Raw genomic sequence first — 13,749 nt, forward strand, 5'->3', positions numbered from 1 at the left:
GAAGGAACTCAGTAAGTCAAGCAGCATCTATGGAGAGGAATAAACAGTCAAGGTTTTGTACCAAGACCCTTCATCAGAACTAGAAAGGAAAGGGGGTGGAAATCAGAATAACGTGAGAGAAGGGTAAGGGGTACAAGCTAGCAGATGATAGATGGAGGAGAAAGTGGGTGGGTGGGGAGGGAGGATGAAGAACCTGGGAGGGGATAGATAGAAGAGATAAAGGTCAGAAGGAGGAGGAGAGGTCAGTGGACCATGAAATAAAGGAAAGGAGGAGGGGAACCAGAGAGAGGTAATGGGCAGGTGAGGGAGAAGAGAAGGGATGAGTGGATAACCAGAATACAGATTGGAAGAAGGCAGAAGGATGAAGGGGGAGAGAAATTCTCATGCTCTGCGATTAAATATGATCTTTGATTTCAGCACCAACCCCCACCCCATGATTCCCTTGAAAATCTAAAAAGTAATGTTCAACACACTGAGAAATTCAAGTTTCTGGTCCTTTCAGATAGATAATTTGAAAGATCCATTTCCCTCAGGATAAGTAATATGCTTCCTTAACACTGTCCTGATTCATTAACACAGCTCATTAATTTGAGAAGGTGACTGCTGTTTCTAGATACAGCAACTTTGCATCCACTCTCCAACACTCCTTAAAAGTTCTCCATATTTCAATGAGAGAACCCCTCGTTCTTCTAAACAGAAGTGATTATTGGTCTCATTCACTTATAACATGCCCTCCATCCCAGATGACCATAAATGATAACAACTCTCATAATAACATTTGAAGTTTCTAATCTAATCTAATTAAATAACCATTCTTACAGTTAATATCTGTTTATTCTGGCTTCTTCCCCCTTCCATTTCAGTCCTGATGAAGGGTCTTGGCCCAAAACATCAACTTTTTCTTTTCCACAGATGCTCAATACATGAGCCCCTCAGGGCTGCATACTAAGTCACCTCCTTTATCTCTGTATACTCATGATTGTATCACCACCCACAGCGCCAATCTGCTAATTAAATTTATTGATGACACTACATTGGTTTGCCTTATCTCAAACAATAACTAAGTGGCCTACAGGGAAGAAGTCATCTCTCTGACACTGTGGTGTCAAGAAAACAACCTCTCCCTCAACGTCACAAAAACAAAGGAGCTGGTTGTGGACTACAGGAGGAATGGAGACGGGCTAACTCCTATTGACATCAATGGACCAAGGGTTGATAGGGTAAACAGCTTCAAGTTCTTCAGCATCCACATCACCGAGGATCTCACGTGGCCTGTACATACCAGCTGTATGGTGAAAAAGGCACAACAGTGCTTCTTTCACCTCAGACAGTTGAGGAAGTTTGGTTTGGGCTCCCAAATCCTATGAACCTTATACAGGGGCACAACTGCGAGCATCCCGACTGGCTGCATTACTGCCTGGTATGGGAACTGTACCTCCCTTAATCACAGGAATCTGCAGAGAGTGGTGTGAATAGCCCAGTGCATCTGGAGTTGTGAACTTCCCATGATTCAGGACATTTACAAGGACATAGGATCTTTGGGGACCCAAACCATCCCAACCACAGTCTATTCCAGCTGCTATCTTCTGGGAAGTGGTACCGCAGCATAAAAGCCAAGACCTACAGGCTCCAGGACAGCTTCTCCTATCAGGCCATCAGACTGACGAACTCACGCTGATTTGAGTGTACTCTATATTACATTTACTGTTCAATTTATTATAAATTACTATGATTGCACATTGCACATTTAGATGGAGATGTAACAAAAATTTTTACACCTCATGTATGTGACGGATGTAAGAAAAAAAGTCAATTCAATTCAATGCTGCCTGACTGCTGAGTACATCAACATTTTATGAGTGTTATACTGCTATATAATTAGTGTTACATCTAAAATGCTACTCTCTTTCAAATGTTGGTGATTTGTGTGTATTTGCTGCTTTTAAGCATGGGACTATAGATTTATCTGAAGATTGCCTGCACCATCTTAATGAAGTAATCAAATTCCAAATAAATCATAATGGACAGTGATAGATACAAGACATAAACATTTTAAAAAACAGTAAATTGAAATTATTTCTGGGCTACCATGCGGACAAAAACTCTTAACATGCAAAGCTCTGCAAGCAAATAGGAAAACAAGTAGTCTGCTAGCGTTTATTACAAAGGCATGGATGTACAAGAAAAGGAAGTCAATTTGCATTTACACAGGACTATGATAAAATCACATCCAGAGAACCTTTGTATAGTTTGGTCTTTTTTACTTAAGGAATGATATACTTGCCTTACAGAGAATACAAGGACTCAGCAGTCTGATTCTAGGAATAAAGAAACCTGACCTTTGTGGAAAAATTGCGTAGAGTAGACCTACACTCTCCTAAATTTATTAGAATCGTAGTTGATCTACATTAAATCAAATTTTCTAGGTGGATTGACTAGCAGGATAATCCAGAACTAGAAGTTGCAGTTTCAAAATAAGGAATGGTTCGGTTAGAAATTTCTTCATTTAAAGGCCAAGCTCCATTCAGTAAATGGTTTTAAATTCTCTGTACAAATGTTCTCTGTAGATGGTCAGCTTTGAATACATGTAGGGGGAATATTGATCAAAGTATTTGAATATAGAATAGAAAGATGATTTTGAGGGAGAAGATCAGTGTGATTACTCTAAATGGTAAACAATGCTTGAAAAGAATTGTTTTGTCCTATTTCTGTAGCATAGGCTTGAAGGACACAAAATATATCAACAGTCTTCATCAGAAGAATGTTGAATTTCATACAAAAGAGAGGATGTTTCCTATAGTGGGGGAATCTAGGACCAGAGGGCAGAGTCTCAGAGTACAAGTACTGTGTGTCCCATTAGAACAGACATGACAAGGAATTTTTTTAGCCAAAGAATAGTGAATCAGTAGAACTAATAACCGCAAGGGTGTCAAAGGCTATGTGGGGAAGGCAGGAGAAAGAGGTTGAGAGGGAAAATAAATCAGCCTTGATGGGCCAAAGAGCTTAATTCTGCTCCTATGTCTTATAGTCTTAAAATTAAAAAAAACACAAATAGTGATAAGATTGCAAGGAGTGTATCGAAAGGTGCAACCTAATCTCACAGTTGACAATAGCAAATCTTAACTACCCCCTAACTGCCTAGTCATTTTCTATGTAACTCATCTGTGACCATACTTTTGCCTAACTGGCCTGACTTTGTTAACTTGTCTCAGAAAGGAATTGTAAAATACAGGCTAAATGATACTATGGGTATAGACAATCACGTTCAGATCATTTAGCAATATTATACATAGTGTAGGACTCTTAAATTGATGACAAAAATTGTTCAGTATTTTTAGCTACTCTACTAACCTCCCTTCAACTCTCATCACTCTTCCCATTAAATAAAACAGGCAGCCTCCTGATTATGGAGGGTGGTTTTGGGGCGGGGGTGTCAGCAGAGCTGCATCCTGAGAAATCAGTCCACTTTAGATTTTTCCATAATCTAAACAGGTTATGTCATCTGTAACATCCCACATTTGAGACAAGGGAAACAAAATGTGTTTATTTCTTTCCCCACATAAATTCTATTAGAGGTAATTTTATTCCACATCTCAAATTTTTTGATAGTGATTTGTGATTTATGTAAAGGCAAATTTCTATTAACCAAACAGTGGTAGTATAGGACAGCACAGTACTGTAGCAGTTAGCGTAATGTTATTACAGTGCCAGCAACCCAGGTTCAATTCTGTCGCTGTCTGGAAGGAGTATGTATGTTCTCCACATGATCTCAAGGGTTTCCTCCCACATTCAAAAGTGATACAGATTAGTAGGTTAATTGGTTGGTTAATGTGTATAATTGAGCAGTAGGAGGCCACAAGAGCTTGTTATTCAGAACTATTTTGCTGACTGCGTTTTCAGGCATTCGGGTTTGGTAATGTCAGAAATGGCCATGAATGAAAATGAAATGATTTCCCCACTTCAACAAGTAAGGAACTATGAAAAATTTGAAGGTATTGTCAATCATCTTGAATGGTACAATGAAAATGAAGATTTGGAAGATGCAATCATTGAAAGCATTGTATGAAGGCAGTCCATTATCTACACCAGGTATCTGCACTGTCTTGTTCATTTACAGTCAATCAAAAGAACATGGCAGTGTAACACAAGATGAATTCCTCCATCAATAAATATTCGGAACCAATACAGTTGAATAGTACTCTTCTAATAGTACTGTTCTAATTTGCTCTGTATTTCACTTAAATACATAACTTGTTACTCAATTGGTAGTTTGTCTTTTTTATACCTGTTTAACTATTTCCATGAAATTTCATTTATCTGAGAAGATTTGGTACATCACCAAAATGTACTGGCCATGATGTGTCTCAATTAACCAGAATCCACTGTACTAAGAATCAAATTTCAATATACCCCCAAAATACTGTAAGTACAATTATAAATCTTAATATTACAAACAATTCATTTAAACCTACCTAATGGACATCTGCAGAATCTTCCAGGAGATTCTTTGACAAGCATATCCTTCACAGCATCCACTAATGGTCCCAGGATAAGCACAGGTCTTGGGGAAGTGCATTCAATTTTCTGCACTCTCTGATATGCAAAACTTCCAGAATCTAACAAAGAAAAATGAAAAATAACATCCATATAACATCTAAACACAATGGCTGACAGACAAATCCTAAATGGATATTTCAATTCAAGTTTCCTCTTACTCTTCTAAACTCAAGCAGGTACTAACATAGATTGTCCAAATTTGCATCACAAGATAAACTGCTCATTCCAGATAGCAGTCTGCCAACCCTGTCTGAATTGCTTCCAATACATTAATATATTGATGTAAACAAGGAGACCATTACTGTGCACAATACTCCCTCTGTGGTCCTAATCAATACCCTGTTTAACTGAAACATAACTTCCATACTTTCCCATTTGATAATATTGTTAGCTTTTGTTATGTGTACGGCCTGCATACTAACCTTTTGCAAATCTTGCTCCACGATACTCAGATTCCTATACATTCGATGGTTCTAAAATCTGTCATAGTTTAGATAATAAGCATCATATTTTTCTCTGCCAAATGGCAAATTCGACATTTTTCCACATTAAATTCCAATTGACAGATCTTTGCCTCTTCACTTATAAATAGAAATTCAGTGTAGATACTGTTCACTCCCTATCCTCAACAAGCTCCTTTGTCATCTCCACAAAAAACTCGATCATGTTTGTAGGATATCTCCTACCCTGCATAAAGCCATGCTGACTATCCCTAAGCCGGCTATGCCTTTCCAAATGTGCATAAATCCTATCCCTCAGTATCCCCTCCAACAGCTTCTTTACCACTGACATAAGTCTCAGACTTATAATTACCTGAATTATCCACATTTCCTTTCTTGAACAAAGGCTCAAACATGTGTTACCCTCCAGTCCTTTGGGAACTTGCCTGTTGGTAGTGGGGACAGAAAGATCTTTGTCAAAGCCCCAGGAATCTTTTCACTTGCTTCTTTTCAGTATTCTGGGATATATGCCATCAGGCCCTGGGGATTCATCCATTTATGAAGACCCAGCAATACCTTCTCCTTAATCTCGGTGTATTAGCATGCCTCACTACTCTGCCTTACATATTTAGTGCCTCAGCTACTTGCTCTGACTCCAAGCACAAATTCCCCTCCTTTATCCTTGAGTGTACCTGCTTTATCTTAATATAAATATCCTATCTAAATCTCTCTAAATCCTTATGTTATCTTCACAACTTCCTATCCAACCTATTTTTGTGTCACCACTCCAACAAAAGCATTTGTTGACTCCTTTGAAACCAGCCCTAAAATTAACGTGGATAGTAAATTTAACCAGGTTTTATCACACTCCACATTATCCAGACAACCAAGCAACTTGGAAGCTAGACTTCTCAAGACCAGCTACATATTATCATTCTATCTATTTCATGCTCCTTGGCTTTATTAATGAAGTAAGATTTCTTACTGTAATTGAATGAAATACCTTCCAACAAAGGTATAGAATCAGTGCTTATGGCATCAAGGGCCAACATCTCCTTTCCATCTTTTGAATTATTCCGTTTATGTTTTTGCTTTCTCCGAAAGAATGATCTTCTCGCTGCTGCTGATAGAGTCTTAACAGACCCATTTTCATCTTTGACCTCAGACATACTGTGTCTTCTACAGAACTCCTGGTCCATCCTGGAAGGAAATATAATATTTGTAGGTTGTCCTATTTAAAGAAATGACCTCTATGCTTGATCATAATGCACATATCTAATCAATCATGTGTTAGCAACTCAATATAGGAAAGTGTGCAGGCGAAGAGGTTCAGTTGTTCATCAGACTAAACATCAGAATGGGGAAGGAGTGTGATCCAAGTGGCTTTGACCATGGAATGATTGTGGGTGCTAGACAAGGTGGTTTGATTATCTCAGAAACTGATGATCTCCTGGGTTTTTCCCACGTAGAACAATTTATAGAGAACAGTGCAAAAAAACAAAATTAAAATCCAGTGAGCAAAAGTTCTGTGGGCAAAATTTTAATGAGAAAGGACACAGGACAATGGCCAGACTGGGTCAAGCTGACAGGAAGGTGACACTATATATATATATCATCCCGACACCAGAGCCAGCAATGCTCAGCAAATTGCAGCTCACAGACAGGCTCAAGTTAAGCAGCATTTGTAGGTCCCAAAGAAATGACAACTCAATGCTACCAAAACCTTAGATAAGAAATGGCAGTTCTGACTGCGTAGGTGATCACAGTATGCATTAATGCCTCAGCCTAGGGAACATACTCAAGTATTGGAGTTAACACTCAGATGTTGCTCTATTGATAATGCAAGCAGAAATCTTTTTGGAAGTATGAAAGTGAGATGGCCTAATTTCCTTTTAATCGTTATAACATAACCAGTGCAAATATATATATTGGCTCCTTCACCTCCACCCCTCTGACTCTCAACACAGGAGCCCTCAGGGCTGGGTACTGAGACCCCTCCTTTACTCCCTGTTTACCCATGACTGCGTCGCCACCCACAGCTCTAATCTGCTAAGCAAATTTGCTGATGACACTACATTGATTAGCCTAATCTCAAACAATAACGAAGTGGCCTACAGGGAAGAAGTCATCTCTCTGACAGTGATGTCAAGAAAACAACCTCTCCCTCGATGTCGCAAAAACAAAGGAACTGGTTGTGGATTACAGGAGGAATGGAGATGGGCTAACCCCTATTGACATCAATGGATCTGGGGTAAACAGCTTCAAGTTCCTCAGCATCCACATCACGGAGGATCTCATGTGGTCTGTACACGCTAGCTGTGTGGCGAAAAAGGCACAACAGCGCCTCTTTCACCTCAGATGGTTAAGGAAGTTTGGTATCAGTCCACAAATCCTAAGAACTTTCTTCAGGGGCACGATTGAGAGCATCCTGACTGACTGCATCACTGCCTGGTATGGGAACTGTACCTCCCTTAATCACAGGACTCTGCAGGGAGTGGTGTGGACAGCCCAGCGTTTCTATAGTTATGAACTTCCCATGATTCAAGACAAAGACAGGTGTGAGAAAAGGGCCCAAAGGATCACTGGGGACCCAAGTCACCCCAACCACGGTCTATTCTAGCTGCTACCTTCCGAGAAACGGTACCACAGCATAAAAGCCAGGGCCAACTAGCTCCAGGACAGCTTCTTCCACCAGACCAACAGACTGATTAACTCACACTGATTTGAGTGTATTTCTATGTCACATTGACAGATCCACTTATTATAAATTACTATGATTTCACATTTAGATGGAGACGTAATGTAAAGATTTTTACTCTTCATGTATGTGAAGGATGTAAGAAATAAAGTCAATTCAATTAAAAGTTTTGATATCAAATGTTTACAGTAATAATAGAACATTCTTTTGCAACAATGATATTAAAGACCATCTTCAGCTCAATTTTTAAGCATGTCTTTTGCTATGTTGTCTAATATTTAAGGATGATTTAGGACAATGCTTTGAAACACAATCCACAACTTAATCCGAATGTTGCTGCCACCTGGCTGTTAGTTCTACTTTTTCTAGCCCCAAATCACACTGCTTTGGAAAAGGAATATAACCTTTGCTTCACAACTTCTTCCTTAGAATAACACGCTTGAATCAAGCCTAGCCAAATTTTGGGAAACAATTATTTACTTAGAGTATGGAGTAGAACAAACTCACAATGCTCTGACTTAAAAGCAGCAGAGTTACTTGTGCAATGCTTAGTTTAAAGAGATCTGTAACTTACTCATTCTTATTTCTCCTTCTCCAAACTTAGTGCGCTTTTCACGTAAATACATTTACCCAGACTACCATTTTATCATGGTTACTTACATGTATTTGCTGGGGATATGTCCTCTTTCAAGTTTCTGAGCATTTTCATCCAATTGCCACGCCATCCAGTAACCAAAATTCCCTTGTGGCAGAGTGTCATCAATGTAAAGAATATCATCCTTTTTAAAACTCAGATCATGTTCTACTTCTGCAACTCGATCATAAAGTGCTCTGGGAGACATGGCAGAGGAGTATCCAATGAAACCCAAACAAAAGCTGCGTTTTACAAATCACTTAGTGTTTTTATAAAACAAACCGCTGTGTCTAGACAAAGTTAAATAGTAACGTAAAAATAGCAAAAAATTACCATACATTTGGATGAAGCAAACTACCTAAAAAATATGAACTCAATTTTTTCAACATTAAATACTGTCCTCTGTAAAAAAATTATATTACCTACTTGTAATTATTGAGAAAAAAACAAGTAATACAATGTATTATAATATTTCTGATGGTCTGCTATCAATTACTGTACATATTACTATTGCAGAACCCTAATAATTTATTTTTATTGAGGCGCTGCATTTTGTTCATTTCCACATTATACAGAATTTTTCCTGACACTCATTACTGTGAATGAAGTTCACTCAACAACTATAAATGATACCTGATATAGAATCCATCTCCAGCTTCATCTCTTATCTTGTTGAATTCCTCTATTTTATACTGGGCCTTCACAGAAATCGACTCTGTGGGTTTCAGCATTTCCACATAGGCCTGTTCAGCTGTTACATTCCGTAAATCAATGCCGTTGTACTGTAGTAACAAGGAAAAGGGCAACTAATAAAATCACAAAGTAAAATTTGCTTCAACCACATTAGTATACAGGACTATAATGACATTTTCACAAGCTTCTTTTTTCAGAGGAATACCATATTTTGTTCTTTTTCTACTTCTCTCTGGCAGCAGGCAGAACAATAGAGGCCTCTATATTTTACCTCAGTCACCGCACTGTACACACTTTAAACCACTTTTTATAATGCTGTTTGTGCAGGATGGTATTTATGCACATTTTATTCCATATCATACTTTGACCTCTTAAGTTTTTAAAATTTTTATATAATTCTTCATTCTTCTAATTGTTGAATCTTCTTGTTTTTTGCTGCATGTCACACCACCAAACCTTAGCGAGTTCCATGTAAACAGACACTAAGTGACCTCTTTATTAGATGCACCTGCTCGTTATTACAAACACCTAATCAACCAACCATGAGGCAGCAACTCAATGCCTGATAGCATGGCCAAAAGGTTCAGAGGTCCAGTTGTTGTTCAGGCCAAACCGAATGGGGAAGAAATGTGATCTAAGTGACTTTGACTGCGGAATGATTGCCGGTGCTATACAGGGTGGTTTGAGTATCTCAGAAACCGTTGATCTCCTGGGATTCACACAGACAACAGTCTCTAGAATTTACAATGAATGCTGCAAAACAAAATCAAAAAAAAAAAAAATCCAGTGAGTGGCTTTTCTGTGGCCTTATTAGTGACAGAGGTCAGAGGAGAATGGCCTGATTGGTTCAAGCCGAAATTAACTCAAGTGACCACGCCCTACAACAGTGGTGTGCTGAAGAACATCTCTAAATACACAATAGATCACACTTTGAAGCCGATGGGCTACGGCAGCAGAAGAGCACACTGGGTTTCACTCCTGACCTAATAAAGTGGCCATTGAATATACATGGTGAAAAAAGTTGATCCTTAACTCAGTGGTACAAACATTGCTGAAATGTACTGAAGGTTTAACACAAAGACGAGGAAATTTTTGTGCCCCTTCAATACTATTGTTGCCCAGCTTCAATGTTTTATTCTTTGATAAATAAGATGAGCAATTGCCTTCCATCTGTAACATTTGAACCAAAAATAATTTTTCTTAAATTTAGAGATACAGAGCAGAATAGGGCCTTCTAACCCTTTGAGCTATGCTACCTCTGCAACCCCCGATTAACCCTAGCCTAATCATGGGACAATTTACAATGACAAATTAATGTACCCGGTAGGTCAATGGACTGTGGGAGGAAACTGGAGCACCCAGGGAAAACCCACTCATTCCATGGGGAGGACAAACTCCTTACAGAAGATGCCAGAATTGAACTCCAAACTCCAACTTTAGTAGAATCACGCTTTCACACCTACTTATCCGTACTTTTAGAACTGATATAACTTTAAATTCAGGTGGAAGTATGCAGGAAAACAAATAGCTAGAGAAAGACTATTGCGGTTTCTAACATGGCCTACAATAATGAGCTCAATGATGTCTGACATGTCAGAAACATGTTTCAGAGAGTGTATGAAAAACAAACTTTCCTTTCCCCCTTTTGCAGTGCCACATTAATGCAGTTGAAAAAAAAATCTCAACTCACCACCTGAGACAAATAAACAAAGGAGTAATGTCCAGGAGCAACAGAAGGGTTTCAAGTGCATATATGTTCAGCTGCTCCATCTCAGTAACTGATCATTGACTGATCATCACTGAGAATTAAATGATCAGTGAAAATTTGTGACACAACCCAACCTAATGCAGGAGAAAATGTGCCTCTACTTAGAAATTAACTATCAAAGAATGCTTATGCAGTTAACCAGAAGAGTCATTATATGTAAATTTTGCAGATAGAAAGAATACTTAGGATCCAACTTTGTCAACCCCTGGTTTAATTACCACAGGAAGGGCTTGTCCACTTCCAGATCATTTTTTAGTCAAATGATTTTGAAGTGCAGAGATTATTGCAAAGCTGCAAGTTTACTGTGAACACGAGGAAATCTGCAGATGCTGGAAATTCAAGCAATACACACAAAACGTCCTGATGAAGGGTCTCGGCCCAAAGCGTCGACTGTACAGTCGGCCCTCCTTATCCACGGATTCAACCAACTGCGGATTGGGAAAACCCAGATGTTCTCTCTCCAGCACTTGTCGTTTGAGCATGTACAGACTATTTTTTCTTGTCATTATTCCCTAAACAACAGTATAACAACAATTTACATAGCATTTACATTGGATCAGGTATTATAAGTAATCTAGAAATGACTTAAAAGTACAGGCAGTCCCCGGGTTATGAATGAGTTCCATTCCTGAGACCGTCTTTAAGTCAGATTTGAGGTCGGAACAGGTACATCCGGTATTATTTCGTGTCAGTTAGTCAAATGTTTTTCTTAGTATATAGTACATATTTTACCTTTCTATGCATATAAAACACTTAAGAAACATACGTATTTCAATAATTAAACCACTTTGTTGCTTACTAATAATCGTAGCTTTCATCGGGGCAGGGCCTTTCACATGCTCCATTAAGATTGTTCTGATTGTTGACCGACTGTAGCCTAACGCTTTTCCAATGACTAATGGCGTTTCACCTCTTTCTGATCGCTTTATTACTTCCACCTTATTTTCAATCGTGATCGTGATGATTTTCGTGAACAGAAACACTGCGGATTCAGAGCTGCGCCAGGTCCTAATGTCCACCGCACTGAGCATGTTAAATAAAGTCCGGGGTTCCGCTGGGTCCTAAAGACCACCACGCTGGGACAGGTTAAATAAGGGACTTCAGCATCCGTGTTTTTTGGTATCTGCGGGGGTCTCGGAACCAATCCCCTGCGGATAAGGAGAGCCAACTGTACTTCTCCCTACAGATGCTGCCTGGTCTGTTGTGTTCCACCAGCATTTTGTGTGTGTGTGTGTGTGTGTGTGTGTGTGTGTTGCTTAAGTTTACTGTGAAGTTTTAATGATAATAATCTACTTTAGTGAGTGATATGCTAGCATAGTGGTTAACGCAGCCACAGTACAGCACCAACAAGCATCACGGTTTGATTCTTGCCGCATTCTGTAAGGAGTTTGTATATTCTCCCAATTTATCCAAGAGCTCTGGTTTCCTCCAAGGACATACGGTTAGGTTAATAAGTTATGGGCGTGTACCGTTGGGGCATACATGGTGTGGAAACACTTGTGGGATGCCCCCAGCAAAATCCTCACTGATTTGATGCAAACAATGCACTTCACTGTGTTCTGATGTATATGTGACAGGTAAAGTTAATCTTTTTGGTTGCTGTTACATCCAAGACATGAAAAGGAACACCCTCAATTTACTTGGCAATAATACGGCAAGCCTTTTACTTGGCTACAGGGTGCTCTGCACTACCTGTCTACTCACCCTCACTTTCCCCCCTCTGACTGTCACCCAATGACCTGCTTCCGGCAGCCTAGGTGTGACTAACTCCCTACAGCTCTCATCTATGACTCCCTCGTTCTCCCTTATGAGTCGAAGGTCATCCAGCTGCTGCTCCAGATTCCTCACACTGTCTTCTATTTCGCCCAGCCGCAAGCACCTCTGGCAGATGTGACTGCGTGAGAGGGGAGTTCCCCCAAGACTGCCACATCTCACAGGAGAGGCACATCACTGTCTCAAGGAGGCACTGTAAAGCCTAACTGGGAGCAAGCTCATACTCCGCCTCTTCTTGTCGAAGCCTCAAAGATCCACTCCTTCACTGGTCCACTCACTCACTGGCCGTTTTCCACAGCACAAGGCACATACAGCACATAAAGATAGCAAGCACATATAAGATATTAAGATACAGTCACACACAAAAAAAAATATAGTCCAAGACACCGAGTCCATGCATGTTGCAGCAGTCTGAAATCAAACACAATTCTGTTGAGTGTACACAGGGCAGAAGCGCTACTCCACACCGCCCATCCCACACTCAGGTGGAGCACACCAACTCTGCTGCCTCTCTCTTGGGTGGCAGACGACAACACAACTTAAAGTCTAGTCCTTGCTACGAACAAGGTCAAGCAGCATTCCACATGAAAAATGTCCAACAAGACCTTTGCAAGTCACAAGGAAAGCGACTAAGACAATTACTCGCTGCTAGACTGCACACTGCCTTCATGCACCAACTCCTCTGATGCCTCTCTGACACAGACAGCAGCACGATCCACACCGTCCAGCTCCTTCAGTTTCTCTGATAACGAGCAACTCGCTATTGGGTAGAACTGCGGTACTTTAAGTTCTCAATCTCCAATAGGGTTTGTGATCATAAAAAATGTTTTTACAAAACCTTTGATGCTATTTTACTGGATGCACACAGCCAGCAATTCTTCACTGGACTCTCAGTCTACATGTACAATCTCAGATTTTTGGAGTGAAACCTGAACTCGCAACCATCTGATTTAGAACCAAAAGTTTGAATAACTGAGCATTTCAGATTCAGATTCAGATTTAGTTTATTGTCATTTAGAAACCACAAATGCAATGCAGTTAAAAAATGAGACAACGCTCCCCCAGAATGATACCACAAAAGCAGATGACAAAACAGACTACACCAGAAAATCCACGTAACATTTGGCAAATCCCCAATCCAGAGATGCTGCTGCGTATTAATATCACGCTACCGTCTAGTGCATTC

The 13,749-nt window shown here is 39.8% G+C and overlaps 1 protein-coding gene across 6 annotated transcripts in view; it reads right to left on the bottom strand.

The window, feature by feature from the left end:
* Positions 1-13,749, bottom strand: part of dlg5a (discs, large homolog 5a (Drosophila)) — a 221,687-nt gene that overhangs the window by 11,232 nt on the left and 196,706 nt on the right. For 3 of the 6 annotated variants that reach the window (XM_059946690.1, XM_059946689.1, XM_059946687.1), the window contains 4 exons: positions 8,963-9,111; positions 8,356-8,526; positions 6,001-6,197; positions 4,473-4,616 (listed from right to left, as the gene is read on the bottom strand). In XM_059946690.1, coding sequence (XP_059802673.1) covers positions 4,473-4,616; positions 6,001-6,197; positions 8,356-8,526; positions 8,963-9,111 — 661 coding nt within the window. Of the gene's footprint in view, positions 1-4,472; positions 4,617-5,982; positions 6,198-8,355; positions 8,527-8,962; positions 9,112-13,749 lie in introns of all 6 variants that reach the window. The other 3 variants (XM_059946688.1, XM_059946686.1, XM_059946684.1) reach the window with 1 other exon arrangement.

Source organism: Hypanus sabinus, chromosome 21 (genome assembly GCF_030144855.1).
Source record: "Hypanus sabinus isolate sHypSab1 chromosome 21, sHypSab1.hap1, whole genome shotgun sequence".
Classification (NCBI taxonomy): Eukaryota; Metazoa; Chordata; class Chondrichthyes; order Myliobatiformes; family Dasyatidae; genus Hypanus; species Hypanus sabinus.